General features: G+C 40.2%; 1 protein-coding gene across 1 annotated transcript; it reads right to left on the bottom strand.

Annotated features, from left to right (window-relative positions):
- Positions 1 to 15,583: 15,583 nt before the first annotated feature.
- Positions 15,584 to 19,267, bottom strand: endouc (endonuclease, polyU-specific C). Its single transcript, XM_085411913.1, is given in 7 exon segments — positions 15,584 to 16,142; positions 16,220 to 16,522; positions 17,081 to 17,202; positions 17,293 to 17,404; positions 18,764 to 18,863; positions 18,960 to 19,016; positions 19,143 to 19,267. Coding segments are annotated over 7 exon segments (969 nt in total). The 5' UTR covers positions 19,154 to 19,267; the 3' UTR covers positions 15,584 to 15,878.
- Positions 19,268 to 19,994: the final 727 nt, after the last annotated feature.

The raw sequence follows: 19,994 nt of genomic DNA, 5'->3' as shown, positions 1-19,994 counted from the left end.
ATTTTGACAGCGCATGTGCACCTGCGGACCACTTATGTGCACCCCTGATAATAATCTTACACTGTAAGAAATGTACATAAAAATTACAGTAAATAACTGCGAAATGGCAACGGTAAATTACCATTAAATCCAAAAAAGTAGATAATTGTAATATTTATGTTGAATCACTGTAAATTGAAAAATGGTAAATTGCTTTAATTTTTGCACTGCTAAAATGTTTAAAGTACATTAATGTACAGTAATATGGCCCATTGTCTTTGAAAACAACAAGAAAAATTTGTAGCATTATTTACAATTAATCACCCTATAACTTACGTAATAATTCTGTATGCATAACAGTCTTTTCTGCTATTATCATTTGAATTTACAATCTACAACTGTATGTTAATCACCAAAAACATACAGTACTTTTAAAACTACGGTAAAAAATAAATAAATAAAGGCAATCCAGCTGCTTAATAAAACAGTATATCTTAGTAGTAAATATGGTCAGTTACTGCAAATAAAAAATATGTATATACTTTTTAGTTCTACAGTATCACCTAGTATAAAACACAAGTATTCACAATGAAAACTAAAATTCTGGCATAATTAATGGCAAAAGGACATCTTCTACAGTGGCCCCTAGAGACAAAGCACATGCAAACTCCAAAACACGTATAAATTCCGAATCATGTACAAACTGCAAAATATGTGCTTTGGAATTTGTACGTGCTTTGCAGTTTGTACGTGCTTCAGAATTTGTACGCGTTTTTCAGTTTGTACGTGTTTTTGAATTTGTACATGCTTTGCAGTTTGTACGTGCTTCAGAATTTTTATGCGTTTTTCAGTTTGTACGTGTTTTTGAGTTTGTACATGCTTTGCAGTTTGTACGTGCTTCAGAATTTTTACGTGCTTTGGAATTTATACCTGCTTCGGAGTTGTGTTGTTAACATGTTTAATGTTATGTATTTTCTTCTATTTAATCTCAAAAAGCTCCTAAAACAGTCAGTGATCACTGTTGACCTCCCTCGGCTTTTATTACCGCTAATCATTTATTTAAGGCTCAGTTTTTAAAACCTTAGGATGCAACTACAGCCCATCCCATGCAGCAGTATGTGAATGACTAACCTCGTATTGTGGATGGATTATCTCAGTTGTTCTCCTGGCTGAAGTTTGGTCCTTTTACAGCATCCTGCCATGCAATTACATTTGTTCCTGACCACCGAGAACACTCACGTTAACTTTTATCGAGTGGAAAAAAGTTAGCTTGTTTATATTATGCTAACATAGCTGTGTCGCTAGCGGTCACGTAGCACATCATTATATACCAGCTAGCCCAACTTCAGTAACCCTACAAACGTCACTGCTGTTTAGTTTTCTGTCTTCATTTATGCTGGAAGTGATAACAGAGCTGTACGTTTTAATTTGTTTCCAAAACCCTGCAGTCAGGACATGCTATATTGTATTTAGATAGAAGCTAGCGAGCTAACTCCCTGCTAACTTCTAACTCCATAAAATGTCATAAATTCGGTTTTCATGGATGCCTGGATGTAGAGCAGAACGCTGATCATTTTATTAAAGATGAAAGACTTTAGACAGTTTTTCAACTCTCAGTAATGCCATAGTGATCGTTTGATATATGGACCTGCAGCGGATTTTAGGTCCAGACACGGCTAGTGACGTCAGACTGAACAACCGGATACCTTTCTAATGTGACGTTGTTGTCCCTGGCTCTCTTTCTCTCTCTCTCCCTCCTGCTCTGTTCCTGTGCTACTGAGTGTAACTACCGACCCTCCCCCCCTGCCCAGCGCAAAGCACAAGGCTCGCATGCTGAGTGAAGGAGGGGAAAAGTGCGAGAGAGAGGGTGAGAGAAAGAAAAAAAAAAAAAAAAAGCTCCGTTGTTCACGTCAAAGATCCGGCTCTAAGAGCCATTTCGTTCGCGACCAAACCATCACTAATACTTTGGAGTGTGTACGTGTTTTTGAGTTTGTATGTGTTTTGGAGTTTGTACGTGCTTCTCCAAACTCCAAAACGCATGCACAAACTCCAAAGCACGTACAAACTTGAAAACACATTTAAACTCCAAAAAGTAGTGATGTGCGGATCGATACTGAAATATTGATTCCTCCAATACCAGTCATTTATGTTCTAGAATCGATACTCATATTAAAATATCGATATTTTAGTAATTTAGGGTAAATTTGTAGGTTATCATTAACAGGAACAGAGTGCAAATAAACTATATCATTTGGATTGTCTACATTGGAAGGAACTACTTAGTCTTCCACCTGTCATAGTCATGTGTGACGTACGTTTGTATAAATGTGTCCAGCCCCTTGTTGTGCACACTCACAACAATGGCTGAGCATAAATGGAGTCATGTGCAGACGTATTTTACTTCCACAAACGGTTGAGACGTAGTTTGCAATACATGTGGCAAGAAAGGGAGGTGTTGTGGCAACACTACTAACCTCATCAAGCACTTCAGAGTAAATCATATCACAGAACATGATGTTGAGGTGAACTGAAGAGGAGTGGACAGGGACAGGTGCTGCAAGGGCGAGACAGACGTCTCTCACGGAGTCCTTTAGTGCTGCAGGCAGGCAATGTGTTCAAATAGCGCACAACTTCAGTTTTTTTTATTTCTATATGACAACTGTGCATTATTAAGCGATAAGAACAAGTAATCCGATGTCCTGTAATCATTATGACCCTATAATTTGAGATACAATAACTGAAATACGTTTTTGTACAAAGTATCGGTATCGGATCAGTATCGTCGATACCACCCTGAATTTTACTTGGGATCGGATCGGAAAGGAAATCAGTGGTATCGCACATCACTACCAAAAAGCACGTACAAACTCCAAAATGCATGTATAAATTCTAAAATACCTACAAACTCCAAAGCACGTACAGACTCTAAAACACGTACAAATTCCAAACCACGTACAAACTCAAAAACACGTACAAACTCCTAAAAGCACGTACAAACTCCAAATCATCTACAAACTGAAAAGCATGTACAAATTCCAAAACACGTACAAACTCCTAAAAGCACGTACAAACTCCAAAACATCTACAAACTCAAAAGCATGTACAAATTCCAAAACACGTACAAACTCAAAAAACACGTACACACTCCAAAGTATTAGTGATGGGTTGGTCGCGAACGAAATGGCTCTTACGGTGTGTTCACACCGAACGCGATGGACGCAAACAAAACGCCCCTAATTTGACGCGTGCACATTCGCACCTCAACGCGTGTCCAAGAAAAATCCATAGCGCCTCAAAATATCATATTTTGATGCGCGTGAACCGGAAATGTGGGAGGAAGTTGTGCCAGACCGGTATCTTTGCAAGATGGCAGCTGTCGAGCTAGCGCTTGAAGAGAGAGTCTCCCTTCTCTATGTACTGTGGAGAGCAGAGCAGCGGCGTTAGAGACGTCTTCGCCATACCTGGGTCCATCAGGTCCTTCAGAGGCGTGAGCAGTTTGGTGAGTTTCACCATTTGCTCCAGGAGCTGCGCCTGGATGACGGCCGATTCCATTTCCTTTCACTTGGCCAGTTTGAGGACCTGCTTTCCCTCGTCGGTCCCAGCATCGCCCGCCTAGACACCAATTACAGGCGCTCAATCCCACCTGCAGAGCGCCTGTCCATCTGCCTGAGGTTAGTAAAAGTATTTAATACGGTAGTCCTTTATTGATACCTGTGCTAATATATGCTAAACCATCCATTTATACACTGCTAACATGGATGTGCTATGCTAACAGTGAATGCTCTCGGTGTTTACTGATAGCAAACTGTGGTACGGAGACGACTGTTTATAATATTTCTAGTGATACTCAGAAGGTCTCATCAAATCCCGATTTAATTCAATTTATGCTGTTATCAGTGTTTGCAATGATAGCATGGCTGTGGTGTCACATCAATGTATGCGCTCGGTGTTTGCTGATATCAAACTGTAGCATTAGGACCACTGAGTTAACCTTTGTAGTGATACTCACTCCTTTTTATTTAGACCTGGTTTAATTCGGGGGGTTAGGGGAATCTTACAATGTCACGTGACTGAACCGTTATACCGATTGAAAAAAAAATCAGATGAGGAGGGTATTATTGTTGTCTCAGACAGATTGCTGTGTCTGACTTTGAGTTACTGCAACGGCAGAGGGCAGCAATACTACTTGGAAGCGTGTAATCCACCAAACCAACAAAGAAGAAGATAGCGCCACTTCTAACCTTCCAGACTCAGCTCAGCAAGAGAGCGTCAAGAGCAACCGTCGCAGAACTGTCAACTTTCTATTTCATTGTAAGTGTACCATTAAACATGAAATTCAACTTTAACCATAGTTCGCATGGCCAGTTTTCTTGTTGCGTCGAAAGCATTCCTCAGTCACAGGCTTTGCCTTAAGTTGTATTTAGTTTTCTGGAAAGTTCGTGCTAATGCAGCATGTTTAAGATTTTAGCTAGCTTTACTGCGAAACACACACCAGTTTAATTGACGAGAAACAGCTAAAGACAATGCCACGTTGTGATTTTTGTGGCAAGTCCGTGAGGACACTGAAGGGTTATGTACTTCATTGCAAACTTCATCGAAATGAGCCGCGATGTACATTTAAATGTTTTGGAGCCGACTGCAGGCAGACATTTGTCCAGTATGGGGCTTTCAAGGCGCATTTTTATCGAAAGCACATTTCTCCCACTCCTGTTACCGACAAGATTACGCTTAGCACTTTTAAATGCGCAGTGGCATTGTGTGAATGTCAGTTTACAGACTTAAAAGTTCTAATAGCTCACTTGAAGGACCACATTGAGGAAGGACATGAGGTTACTTGTCCACTAAGAGGGCGCACACGTGTTTTCACAGTCAAATCATATTTTACTGCCCACATGTCACGGAAACATAAAACCTTTGCAGATGGTCAAGTACAGGGAGGAATGGGAAAAGGAAAACACCTGTCTAGGAAAATGCACGATAACACCTTTAAAGCGCTGCACTGTGTGCCGGTGCACTTTTTCCATAGGCATGCTTCTAGTGGTGGGCACATGAAGAACATGAGGGGCGTGAAACCTCGGGGAACCCTTAACCAAGTTTTTGTCCACCAGGCCATGGCAGAAGCAGATATGGTATGTAAACACTGGTTTGTTTTTTAAACCCTCTGGTTAAGGTTAATATGGGCATGTGCAGTGAATATCAGCGCTATGTGGCCAAAAGTGTGATAATATAATTTATTTTGTGTAATAAACAACTGCAAGGATAGATGATTACAACAAATAGATCACTAATACATAAAAGTAATACATAGATTAATAATGACGATGAGTTATGATGCGTAATCATGGGAGCAAGTGGGTTTACAAACAGGAGCAGCTGATTAGCATTAGAAAAGCTGAAATAATACCTCAACTGAAGCCAATTGTACTAAATGCACTATATGTGCACTGTTACAAGAATATTTTTCATTCTATTGTTTTCTATTAATTTATATAATTTTAAGTTAAGCAGGACAGAGTTCTTTTAAAGAAAAATTTATTTATATTCTCAAAAGTTAAGCATGACAGGCTTCTGTTTAAGAAAGAGACCTGTTTTACTGTGTTAATGTTGTCATTTTGAGCTAAAAATAAATGGCTAAATGATCATTTCTTTCCCATATGGTCATATCACAAAGAATATGCATCTGCTTAAATCAAATTCAAGTCAAATGGTTAAAAAATAATTTCACACACAAAAAAAAGAGCTACAAAATTCACCACACTGGGAAGGGTGAACTGGGTTGCTACGAGGTGTCCCTTATTTATTTTTCAGGGAGTTGGCAACCCTAGTCCCAATAGAGGTTGATTCTGAATTATCCGAAGATTTTACAGATCTTTTCCTCAGAAATGTAAGTTTATTCTACTTGAAATTCCAAGGACAGTTTCTGCTACCTGCTTCTACCATTCAGACCATTGTAGAGGAAATACAAAACATACATGAATTGGGTCGGTCATATACATTGGATATCCAATCCAATTTTATTTATAAAGTACTTTAAATTACCCAGCACAGGAACAAAGTGCTGTACAGAAAATAAGTTAAAACAATAGAATAACAGAAAACAGCAAAATAAATAAATAAAACACATAAAACATAAAAATAAAACAGCCCTATATTAAAACAAAAACAAGATAAAACAGCATCGAATCACCTAAAAACAACTAAAATAAAAAGTATAAAACCAACATCTCATGTGGTGTCAAAGGCCAGGGTAAAGAGGTGGGTTTTCAAGAGTGACTTAAAAACAGATAAAGAACTGGCCTGTCTAATCTCTAAAGGAAGCTCGTTCCACAGTTTTGGAGCTGCTACAGCAAAAGCACGATCTCCTCTAAGTTTACGCCCAGTCCTGGGTATCTTCAGGAGCAGCTGACCTGAGAGAGCAGGTGGGTGTATGAGGCTGTAGCAGCTCAGAGAGATAAGATGGAGCTAGGCCATGGAGAGCTTTAAAAGTAAAAAAAAGAATTTTAAAATGAATCCTAAAAGAAATGGGCAGCCAGTAAAGTGAAACTAAAACAGGGGAAATGTGCTCAAGCTTTCGAGTGCCAGTTAAAAGACAAGCTGCGGCATTTTGGACCCTCTGTAGATGACTAATATATGATGACCGTGATGACCCAATATAAAGGGATCGTGGATCACTGTCTCAAAGTGCTGCCGTGAAAGAATTGGCTTTATTTTTGCAGCTGCCTGAGGTGAAAGAAGCTAGATTTTACCACTGCCTTAATTTGATTATCAAACTTCAGATCACAGTCCACTTTGACCCCCAGGTTTGTGACAGTTGTTTTCCCTCACACTTCTGCTGTTTCAGTAGCAGCATTTTTCTTTTTGTGTCCTGACTCATGTATGTTTTTGGGTTTGTTTGATTATTTTATTTTGTTGGTTTGGAAACAAATTTGTGACCATACTTGTGGATCACAGTGACACAGTGATTAGGCATATGATTTACAAATGCCTAGTTTTTAGAGCTGTAAGCTATGAACTGTGAGCAATGCAAAGTTTAATATATATATATATATATATATATATATATATATATATATATATATATATATATATATATATATATAAAAACAAAACAAAACCCTAACTTCAAAGTTTGAAATATGTAAGATGTGTGAGATGTGTGAATTCTTTGAAAAACTACAAATTATCTAAAAATGCCTTAAGTGAAAATGTAATGTTGCATCTATAGAGAAGAAAAAAGAAGAAGAAGCATTCAGTTATATAAAAATAGGCATTACAGACAGATACAGTTTTAGCATTGCCTGACTGTGATAAGCCTTTCTACTTACGTGTAGATAGAGGAGCAGGTTATATGAAAGCTGTGATGACACAGGCGTTTGGAGGAAAACAATGCTCATTAACATTCCTGGTGAAACTTAGACTCGTGTAAATGAGACTCTGTTGCGTCAGGCCTGCCTGCATGTGCAAGGCTGTGTAGCTTGAAGAGAAGGGAACTTTGAGAAGGGTACAGGGGCCAGTGGGAAGGTGAAGCCCAGAGGAGTATAATTGGGTTGAAATTGAAGCCTGAACTCATGATGGTGTTTAGAGATGTCCACCAGAACACAACAAAGAGGTAAATAAAAAATAGAAAACACACATATATAAATTGTTACATGTGAAATTATTTTTGGAAAGAATCAGTAGTAAGATAGTTTGAATCAGACCTCAGTGAAAATGCAAGTGAACCAATAGATAAATCTGTTAGAGAGACAACTTTAGTAGAAAATAGGGATATTGTTTTGAACTGCTGTGCGACGCTTCTCAAGTCTCTTGCAGATTAAACCCAGGTGATAAGGTCCATGCCAAGTACTCTTAACGACACCAACAGCTTGCAAAATCGCTGAGAGGCCCTCTTGGATCCACCAGAGCCATTGCAAAAAAGTGGAAGTGAGTGACAGCACAACCTAAAGACACCACCACCCCGACTCTTTGGTGATCTACAGGTGAAGGGAGGGCTGATTGGGTATATCCCGCCTTCTACTTCTCGCCTGTAGTCTACTCACCAGAGTAAATCGGTGTGTCTGGTCATCATGAAGATTATTCTGTTTACCACCTTGGCCCTGCTGCTTACAGCATGGACTCTGATGCACTTAATGGATCAAGAAGCCAACTTGCATAGAAGGACATGGACATATGACAACTCACACCTGGTCGAAGTGACACAGGACCACATCCATCCCTGGATGAACAACGCCTGATATAGATATATATAATCGCACAGAAGGCAAAAATTGTTATATATGCTCACACATGCCTACTACAACAAGCTTTGCCAGTCCAGATTATCAATATTCAGGAATTGTCCTAAACCACAGCGACCCCCTGACTATTGGACTATCGTTTTGGGCTGTTTTTAAATGCATCGACCACCATCAACAACGAGCAAAATCAGGAAATTGATGCCATAAGAATGACTGTTATGCAACACCGAGTTGCCCTGGACATGATCTTGGCAGAAAAGGGCAGACTGTGTGTTTTGTTCAATACAACTTGTTGCACATATATTCCAGACAATGTGCATTCTGATAATATGACAAATGCTCTACAATTACTTAGAAATGTCCAACAGGCACAGGTAACTGATTGGGCAAATTCACAAAGCAATTGGTGGGATTGGTTTATGAGCGGCTCATGGAAAACATTGATGTTTAAGGTTTTGATGTTTTTTGGCCTAATACTTATCATGTTTTGTATCTTTACTACATGCATTATCCCCTGTGAAAGAGGAATGGTATCAAGAATGATATCCTAATCTCTCGTTGCATATGTCACTGTGCCAGACGAGGAGGAAGGAAAAGACGATGAGTATGAAACTAATGTAATGAATGATTGTGTTTGAATGATACACATTTTATGACGACCAGACCGAAAGCACTCAAAATGTAGGGTCTGTGTCTGAAACACATTGATGTCAAATCAAATCACTTTTTATTGTCACATCACATGTGCAGGCACACTGGCACAGCACATGCGAGTGAAATTCTTGTGTGCGAGCCCCACAAGCAACAGAGATGTGCAAACACAACAACACAAACGAGCAAAATACAAGAATGGCCAACCTGAAACTAATAAATATATGTACAATATATAATAGTGTATGCATTTCTGGATGTGTATACTAAATATTTTCCTACGTGTGTGTGTGTGTGTGTGTGTGTGTGTGTGTATACACATTTTTACAAATTAAATAGTAAAAAAATAAAATAAAATAATAATAATAATAATAAAATATATAAAATATACAGAGTTGAATATGTGCAAAACAAGTGGCATTTATATACAGTGTGGAGTGCATAATGTTGAAGTTCCAGTAGTGAAGCTGAGGTGTCTATGACGTGTTCAGCAGTCTGATGGCCTGATGGAAAAAGCTGTCTCTCAGTCTGCTGGTACGGGACCGGATGCTGCAGAACCTCCTTCCTGATGGAAGCAGTCTGAACAGTTTATGGCTGGGGTGACTGGAGTCCTTGATGATCCTCCCCGCTTTCCTCAGGCACCGCTTCCTGTAGATGTCTTGGAGGGAGGGAAGCTCACCTCCAATTATCCGTTCAGAGCACCGCACTACTCGCTGGAGAGCTTTGCAGTTGTAGGCGGTGCTGTTGCCATACCAGGTGGTGATGCATCCAGTGAGGATGCTCTCAATGGCACAGCGATAGAAGGTCCTGAGGATGCGGGGGCTCATGCCGAATCTTTTCAGTCTCCTGAGAAAGAAGAGGCGCTGCTGCGCCTTCTTCACTGTTTTGTTTGTGTGTACTGACCACGTAAGATCCTCAGCCAGGTGTACGCCAAGGAACCGGAAGCTGCTCACTCTCTCCACAGCAGCGCCGTTGATGGTGATGGGGGTGTGTACTTCTCTGCACCTCCGGAAGTCCACTATCAACTCCTTTGTCTTTGCGACGTTGAGGGTGAGATGGTTGTCTTGACACCAGTGGGTCAGGGCGCTGACCTCCTCCCTGTAAGCCGTCTCATCACCGTTGGTGATAAGACCCACCACTGTAGTGTCGTCCGCAAACTTCACAATGATGTTGGAGCTGTTAGTGGCTGTGCAGTCGTAGGTGTAGAGTGAGTACAGGAGAGGGCTCAGTACACACCCCTGTGGAGCACCAGTGTTCAGTGTGATGGGGGATGTATCTCTTTAATTTCAGCTACAAACAGGAGGGAATGATGAAAGATTTTTAATTTTGTTTTTATGCTTAGTTGTAGCTTTATTTAAGGAAGAAGAGGTTGTGAATTGGAGCCAACACAGGGAGAGAGGAATTGAAGCCATATGTGTAAAAGGAATGTGGTGACATCCGGTTTTAAACAGACAGACTGGCGCTCCCCCTCTCTTTCTCTCCTTTTATGGAGAATGTCTGCATTTCTATACATACAAAGTTATCTCCTGTTTCAGCTGACAAGCGAACAGTTTCTCCTTTTAAGGAAAATTATCAATTCCATACATGCCACTCCTACTTCCTTGGAAACTGTTTTGAGTATAAATAAAGAGAGCTCTGAAAGCCATGGGCGGTCTTTCCTCTGTCTCATTCTGTCCTGCACACGTTGCTGCAGGATGGATCGGGGGATGAGGGGGGATCGTCCATGTGTGCACATGTAAAAGATATCTTGAGTCTGAGTTCCTTTGCCTTTCTCCTCACAAACTAAAAACAACTTCCAAAAACATTCAGCTTTGATATTAATGAGTTTTTTGGGTTCATTGAGAACATGGTTGTTGTTCAATAATAAAATTATTCCTCAAAAATACAACTTGCCTAATAATTCTGCACTCCCTGTATAAAGAGTAACACCATCACTAACATCAGAAATATATCAAATTATGACAAAAAATTAGAGTGGTCTTCTTTTGTTTTCAACTGTGGTATTTTCAACATGTCTAACAAAACAAATGTCATGGGGGGACCCTAAAGAAATGCTCCAAAATTACTGAAAAATTAGGAATATGAGAATAAAAAATTCCTAAACAAAACATAATGACACTGGAAAGTTGGTGTTCTACATGCGAACAGCTGCAGGAGAGAGAAACAAAACATGGCATTTTTGAGTGGGTGAAAATGATCAATTGACTAAAATATTTTCTTCACTCTATGAATTCCCCTGGGGGGCTCCGTACCCCCTGGTAATCACCACTTTGTGATATTTATCCATAAGCACTGCCCTCAATAAGGATAACATGCAAATTCTAGGACCACTCTTACTTACCCATTCCTTATATGCTGTCAGTACACGCAGGGTAATAATGGCATGGACACACTTCCTGTCCAAGCCTGCGGGGCAGTCAGCACACCTCACTAAGGGAATGCTACTTTCTTCTACTGCTGGTCCTGCCTTACCTGCAAGAGTGACAAGGGTAGGGATGTTGAGCATGCTACAGATCAGGACTGTGAGTTGACGTGTCAGATTTGAAGAGGGGAGCCTCTTATAATGCCTCCTCTGCATTTGGTTGTCACCTCTGTTCACTGCATTCTTATTGTGAATGATCCACGAGTTCACACCAACAATGATCATGCCATAGAAGACGCAAAGGGGCCATTTCTTGGTTTTTCTTCCACAGCCATATGAGTGCACATCTGGTCCACAGTTTCATTTAATTGATTCAACTGCAAGTATATCTGATGAATAGCCTCATCCTTGTGCTCCAGTTTTGACTGGTCCTTTTCCCTTTGAAACTTCAAGTCCTGAATTTCAAACTTGAGGTTGCTCAGTGTGAGCTTGTCCTGGTCTATCTCTTGCTGGAGGCTTTTGAGCTCTGCAGTTAGTTTCTCATATTTTTCCTTCATCGCAGTGGATTCCTTCTCCTTTTATTGTTTATTTTATTTTCACTTGCTGAATACGGGACAGACTTGACTGGGGGAAAGAAAGGGAGAAAGAAAGAGGGAAAGAGAAACAGCTGAGAAGAGGGACGGGGGAAAAGGGCAAAAAACAAAAACCAACAGAATGGGCAGAAAAAAAAATGCATATATCGATCACCTGGATCACCTGTTGAGAAAGAAAAAAAGAGAACAAGCAGAAGAAAACAAGAGTAATATAATAAACAACATCACAATGATATATGGGAATATGACAGTAAATACTAAATATTAAACATTATTGTGCAGCACATAAGATCAACAGAACACAGTGTGCTTTGAGGTAGGAGCCAAAAAGGGTGTACGTGTTTTGGAGTTTGTACGTGTTTTTACGTGTTTTGGAGTTTGTACGTGCTTCAGAGTTCGTACGTGATTTGAAGTTTGTATGTGCTTTGTCTGTAGGGGCCACTGTACATATACTTTTATTTTTTCACTCCACATAAAATGTAATAAATAAATCATATAATATTCTCCTTTTAAGGAAAATTATCAATTCCATACATGCCACTCCTACTTCCTTGGAAACTGTTTTGAGTATAAATAAAGAGAGCTCTGAAAGCCATGGGCGGTCTTTCCTCTGTCTCATTCTGTCCTGCACACGTTGCTGCAGGATGGATCGGGGGATGAGGGGGGATCGTCCATGTGTGCACATGTAAAAGATATCTTGAGTCTGAGTTCCTTTGCCTTTCTCCTCACAAACTAAAAACAACTTCCAAAAACATTCAGCTTTGATATTAATGAGTTTTTTGGGTTCATTGAGAACATGGTTGTTGTTCAATAATAAAATTATTCCTCAAAAATACAACTTGCCTAATAATTCTGCACTCCCTGTATAAAGAGTAACACCATCACTAACATCAGAAATATATCAAATTATGACAAAAAATTAGAGTGGTCTTCTTTTGTTTTCAACTGTGGTATTTTCAACATGTCTAACAAAACAAATGTCATGGGGGGACCCTAAAGAAATGCTCCAAAATTACTGAAAAATTAGGAATATGAGAATAAAAAATTCCTAAACAAAACATAATGACACTGGAAAGTTGGTGTTCTACATGCGAACAGCTGCAGGAGAGAGAAACAAAACATGGCATTTTTGAGTGGGTGAAAATGATCAATTGACTAAAATATTTTCTTCACTCTATGAATTCCCCTGGTAATCACCACTTTGTGATATTTATCCATAAGCACTGCCCTCAATAAGGATAACATGCAAATTCTAGGACCACTCTTACTTACCCATTCCTTATATGCTGTCAGTACACGCAGGGTAATAATGGCATGGACACACTTCCTGTCCAAGCCTGCGGGGCAGTCAGCACACCTCACTAAGGGAATGCTACTTTTTTCTACTGCTGGTCCTGCCTTACCTGCAAGAGTGACAAGGGTAGGGATGTTGAGCATGCTACAGATCAGGACTGTAAGTTGACGTGTCAGATTTGAAGAAGGGAGCCTCTTATAATGCCTCCTCTGCATTTGGTTGTCACCTCTGTTCACTGCATTCTTATTGTGAATGATCCACGAGTTCACACCAACAATGATCATGCCATAGAAGACGCAAAGGGGCCATTTCTTGGTTTTTCTTCCACAGCCATATGAGTGCACATCTGGTCCACAGTTTCATTTAATTGATTCAACTGCAAGTATATCTGATGAATAGCCTCATCCTTGTGCTCCAGTTTTGACTGGTCCTTTTCCCTTTGAAACTTCAAGTCCTGAATTTCAAACTTGAGGTTGCTCAGTGTGAGCTTGTCCTGGTCTATCTCTTGCTGGAGGCTTTTGAGCTCTGCAGTTAGTTTCTCATATTTTTCCTTCATCACAGTGGATTCCTTCTCCTTTTATTGTTTATTTTATTTTCACTTGCTGAATACGGGACAGACTTGACTGGGGGAAAGAAAGGGAGAAAGAAAGAGGGAAAGAGAAACAGCTGAGAAGAGGGACGGGGGAAAAGGGCAAAAAACAAAAACAAACAGAATGGGCAGAAAAAAAAATGCATATATCGATCACCTGGATCACCTGTTGAGAAAGAAAAAAAGAGAACAAGCAGAAGAAAACAAGAGTAATATAATAAACAACATCACAATGATATATGGGAATATGACAGTAAATACTAAATATTAAACATTATTGTGCAGCACATAAGATCAACAGAACACAGTGTGCTTTGAGGTAGGAGCCAAAAAGGGTGTACGTGTTTTGGAGTTTGTACGTGTTTTTACGTGTTTTGGAGTTTGTACGTGCTTCAGAGTTCGTACGTGATTTGAAGTTTGTATGTGCTTTGTCTGTAGGGGCCACTGTACATATACTTTTATTTTTTCACTCCACATAAAATGTAATAAATAAATCATATAATATTCTCCTTTTAAGGAAAATTATCAATTCCATACATGCCACTCCTACTTCCTTGGAAACTGTTTTGAGTATAAATAAAGAGAGCTCTGAAAGCCCTGGGCGGTCTTTCCTCTGTCTCATTCTGTCCTGCACACGTTGCTGCAGGATGGATCGGGGGATGAGGGGGGATCGTCCATGTGTGCACATGTAAAAGATATCTTGAGTCTGAGTTCCTTTGCCTTTCTCCTCACAAACTAAAAACAACTTCCAAAAACATTCAGCTTTGATATTAATGAGTTTTTTGGGTTCATTGAGAACATGGTTGTTGTTCAATAATAAAATTATTCCTCAAAAATACAACTTGCCTAATAATTCTGCACTCCCTGTATAAAGAGTAACACCATCACTAACATCAGAAATATATCAAATTATGACAAAAAATTAGAGTGGTCTTCTTTTGTTTTCAACTGTGGTATTTTCAACATGTCTAACAAAACAAATGTCATGGGGGGACCCTAAAGAAATGCTCCAAAATTACTGAAAAATTAGGAATATGAGAATAAAAAATTCCTAAACAAAATATAATGACACTGGAAAGTTGGTGTTCTACATGCGAACAGTTGCAGGAGAGAGAAACAAAACATGGCATTTTTGAGTGGGTGAAAATGATCAATTGACTAAAATATTTTCTTCACCCTATGAATTCCCCTGGTAATAACCACTTTGTGATATTTATCCATAAGCACTGCCCTCAATAAGGATAACATGCAAATTCTAGGACCACTCTTACTTACCCATTCCTTACATGCTGTCAGTACACGCAGGGTAATAATGGCATGGACACACTTCCTGTCCAAGCCTGCGGGGCAGTCAGCACACCTCACTAAGGGAATGCTACTTTCTTCTACTGCTGGTCCTGCCTTACCTGCAAGAGTGACAAGGGTAGGGATGTCGGGCATGCTACAGATCAGGACTGTGAGTTGACGTGTCAGATTTGAAGAGGGGAGCCTCTGCTCTGCCAATGGTTTGATAAGTGCCGGTGCCAAAGCCTGCATATAATGCCTCCTCTGCATTTGGTTGTCACCTCTGTTCACTGCATTCTTATTGTGAATGATCCACGAGTTCACACCAACAATGATCATGCCATAGAAGACAAAAGGGGGCCATTTCTTGGTTTTTCTTCCACAGCCATATGAGTGCACATCTGGTGAAAAGTATCAACACCACCTTTGCTTGGTTTGAAAATCCAATCATTTCAGGTTTTCAGTGGGTCCTATGCTTGGTTGTATGTGCATGGATGACAGGAGCAGGACAACCTTCTTTTTTGAAGACTCATCAGGGAGGAAGGACACATGATTTTCTTTACTTTTCATCACTTGCGGGATCTCGCTTTTGTTCGCTTTTACTGTCCCCACAAGGGTCATGCCACAGTTCTATGTTCTATATATATTACATTGAATAAATGTAAATGCCTTGAAAGACTTGTTTTCTAAAAAAAAAAAACCTGTGCAAAATAAAAATGTTGAACTCCAAAATAACATTTTATTTAAAGCTACTGAGGTCACAGTGATCTTGAAATACATGTAAATGTCCTTTGCAGTACATTAGGCAGGTCAGTTCCTTATCAATGAGGCCACGTATTGCTGAACAAAGATTAGTTTTTATCAGAAGTGAATAAAATGATGGATCACATCAGTGCGCGTGCTGCCTGACATGTCTGCTGTTGCTGCTGAGCAGTTTGGGGTACGCCGTCCCGAGTGAGCGCCCGTGTCTGATCACCACCAGCTCCATCTGACACTGGTCAATGTTGACTACAACTGTGGTGCTTCTCTCCGTGTTCATGAGGAAGACGGCCATCTCAAACTCGGGGCTGGTGCCGATGAAGGCGCTGCCAACGGGCTTCACCACACCGTGCCAGCTGAACTGGAGGTTGAGAACGTGGTCATCTTGATCAGGCTGTGACAAAAGCATGAATGTTTATGTTACCAGCGAAGGAAATGAATCTCTTCTGTCTGGTGAACTGTTATTCTTACCAAATCATGCTCCCTGGCTTTATATCCTTTGTAGTCCAAGTGTTGGTTTTTCTCTTGCAGGTAGAACTGGACCCAGTTGTGAAAACCAATGATTTCTGTTCCTGATTTTGTCTCGCCAACAAACACATGTTCAAATCCACTGGAGTCCAGGCTGGTGATGATCAATTTAAGAACAGAAACACACATACTTCTTACCAAAGAAATGCATATTAAATTATAGTGTTGCAGAATCTCACTTTAGCTGTGTTATTAAAGATTCTTTTTTTTTTGATTTCTCATTTAAACTTTGTGAAAAGAAATCCTCTAATATCTGACATCCTCCTCCATTTCCTTTCTGGCTTCTTCATGGTTGCAAACCTGAGTGTGCCCAGAGGAGAGGAGGAGATGCTGTGCTATTTCTGAAGAGAAAAGCACAGCATCTCCGCTGTTGGAGGGGTTATTGTGAGGAATTTGTCTCATGTCCCCCCGCTGAGATCACTGAAAAGCGTGGGGTTTCTTCCACCTACAAAAAGTACATCATGTCCACATTCCTGCAGTGATCCCCTTCTGGGAGACCGCTGAGGCCAGAGCGACATTCCACAGCTGCACACAGATGTTATTTTGCCTCTGTAATGTCTTGAAGTAATGTGTGCAGAGCAGCAGTGCAACAGGAAGAACATAAAACTCCTTCTAGAGTTCAGCTGCAGCCTCAAAACCATGAACTGTAGGAAACAATAGAAAGTTGTGCAATACCAAAAACAATTGTCTTGTTGCTGTGAGGAGACATTCAGACTGAAACTACCAGGTTTCTCCAACAGAATGGAGTAACTGAAGTGCTCAAATGTAAACTTTCTGCTCGACAGAGCTTGTTGTGACGCATACCTTCATGACTTTTGTCTCTAAGACGGCGTCCAAGAAGAGATCCATCTCTGTGAGCTCCTCTGTGGTGACTTGTTCCGTCACGCCAGTAGACCGCTCATAGTTGTCCAGCAGTGTCATAAAGCCTGTGAGCCCACAAATCCCATTTATTACAGTGATGACTGCAAACACGATCTGAATGTTTAAGCTCAGAGTGCTCACAACTACACACTTACTAGAGAAAGTGGTTATATTTCTCAGTTTGCTCTCATTAACGTTGGAGAAGAGCGGCTGCGAGGCTTGATCCTGCACCGTGTGGATGCCCTGACTTACAAAGCTTGCTCTACCCTAGGCAATTCAAACACAGAACACTTCTTTGTACAAACACAAGACATAGCAGTAGTGATGGGATTTCCGGCTCTTTTTAGAGATCCGGCTCTTTCGGTTCGGCTCACTAAAAAGAGCCGGCTCTTTCGGCTCCGAACCGGCTCTTCAGGTTGTTTTGTTGCTTTAATTAATTTATTATTAACAATAATATAAAATTATGCACAAAAGGAATTACTAACGTAAAAACAAGTGGTTTTATTTATATATGTTTATATATAAATATATGCAGTGGCCCCTAGAGACAAAACACGTACAAACTCCAAAACACATTTCTAGCATTAACTGAACTTCCAAAGCAGAGCTACTAGATCACTTAAATTACACAATTGAAAGCATGTGTGTATTGTTTGTGTATTTATACACAGGCACTCATATATATATTCAAATAATTTAAAAAAAAGTTCATTTACCTGTTATTACCACACACCAAATCCGGTCGTTGGTACTTGCTGGCTTGTGTAGCCACAAGATAACAAAGGCTCAACACTGCGCCCAGCATCCTGGAGCACTTCTGTTGTCTTTTGTACGTGTTTTGAGTTTTTATGTGCTTCTGAGTTTTTATATGCTTCTGAGTTTTTACGTGCTTCGGAGTTTGTACGTGTTTTTGAGTTTTTACGTGTTTTGGAGTTTGTACGTGTTTTTACGTGTTTTGGAGTTTGTACATGCTTCAGAGTTCGTACGTGATTTGAAGTTTGTATGTGCTTTGTCTCTAGGGGCCACCGTAAATATACTTTTATTTATTCACTCCACATAAAATGTAATAAATAAATCATATAATACAAAAATCAACTATTCACATTTCAACTTTTAACTATTTAAATTTTCAGCTTTTTCCTTTCACAAATTTAAAGTGAAAAGAACACAAAACACTGCAAACCACAACACAATTAAATATAAATTATAATATGAAAACTAAAAGAACATGCATATTCTCTGTCATATGGACCTGCATGAATAAACTTTCTCAATCCTTTATCATCTGCAACCGAAAATAGTTGTGGATGATTACTATACCTTTCTAATGTTGTTGTCCCTGCCTCTCTTTCTCTCTCTCTGGCTCTGTTCCTGTGCTACTGAGTGTAACTACCGCCCCTCCCCCCTCTGCCCAGCGTAAAGCACAAGGCTCGCGAGCAGAGTGAAGCGGAAAAAAAGTGCGAGAGAGAGGCTGAGAGAAAGAAAAAAAAAAACCCACGTGACGGCTCGCGATAAGGAGCCGGCTCGCGTCGTTCACGTCAAAGAGCCGGCTCTAAGAGCCATTTCGTTCGCGAACGACCCATCACTACATAGCAGGCGCTAAATAAACTAGAAAAGATTTCTCACCTGAATAGAGATCGTGTAGTCTATCACAGGTGTCATGCGATTCACATCCAAACTCCACAGCTCATTGAAAATAGTGGAGAGCTCCTGGTTTACAGCTGGTCTGTTATAGAAAGTGTCAGACAGGCTATGCAAACATCTGGCAGATGCACACGCAAATAGAGGAAACATCAGCAGAGTTTGGTTTATACCACTGTACCTTGATCCATTCAGTCCACTGAGGAACACTGCAAGGAGCAGAAATCCACAGAACAACCTGCACATAACAGATGTGAAAACATATTTTATACATGGGAAAAGCAGCAAAGTTCTGACCTGTATTCAGCTGCCTGTGCAACAACGTAAACAAACAAATCTTCAGTCAGTAAATAAAAATACAAACCTCGCAGACATGACGCCAAATGAAAGTGTCCACTGTTTCAGCCTGGACTGCAGCAGAGGACTCACACACAGCCTGTCTGTCTAAAGGTCCAGCCTCCACCCAATCTTGCAGGGGCCTTTCTGAGACTGAGACCCACTTTTAACCACCAGATGGCGCCTCGTTTCAGGGCACAGCCTCTCTCTATAGTTTTGCATGAACTTTTACTAAAGAAGTGATACAGCGATGCAGCTTCAGGTGGTTTTAATTTTTATTTTTTATACAACTTAGCTTATAAACCATCACACACATGATTCAATTTCACAAAAGTCCTATCCAGAGTCTCAGTGAAAGGTTTTTCATGTATTGTTTCAGTGTAAAGGGGGATAAGAGAAGGGTAGACTCATTATTCAATGAGTAGGTAAAGTAGGCTGTGCAAATGTAAGGTGAAATGTAAATCTGGGGAAAGGCAGTGGTCTGTGACTTGAACACAAGGGGGGTGTACTGAGCTGTCAAACAGCAGAAAATGTTTTCTCAGAAATGAAAGCCTCTGTGCTTTAAAATTCACCAAGATGCTAATATTAAAAGTTAACGGCCTAGATTAAATTTAGCTTTATGGAAAAATGTAGCTGTCCTGGTTTACCTCAGAGCAGGAGCATGCATATTTGTTAACTATGTCAGCATGTCCTGTAGAGTGACCACATGTCAACAGCATTATTATAGTAGGTTACATTGTAGTGGTGTGATGTATATCACCAGTACAGAGGTGTCAGCAGGGGCCGATGGGTGCATCTCACCACTGAACACAGACTTTTGTGCAGAACTGTAGAAAGGCTGTACTGTGCATGTATGAACGCGTGGAGACATGACAGGAAG

Source organism: Rhamphochromis longiceps, linkage group LG7 (genome assembly GCF_057381845.1).
Source record: "Rhamphochromis longiceps isolate RC_006_pf linkage group LG7, R_longiceps_female_GT1.1, whole genome shotgun sequence".
Lineage (NCBI taxonomy): Eukaryota > Metazoa > Chordata > Actinopteri > Cichliformes > Cichlidae > Rhamphochromis > Rhamphochromis longiceps.
Note: the sequence above shows the minus strand (reverse complement) of the source record. Positions and strands in the feature narration are given on the sequence as shown.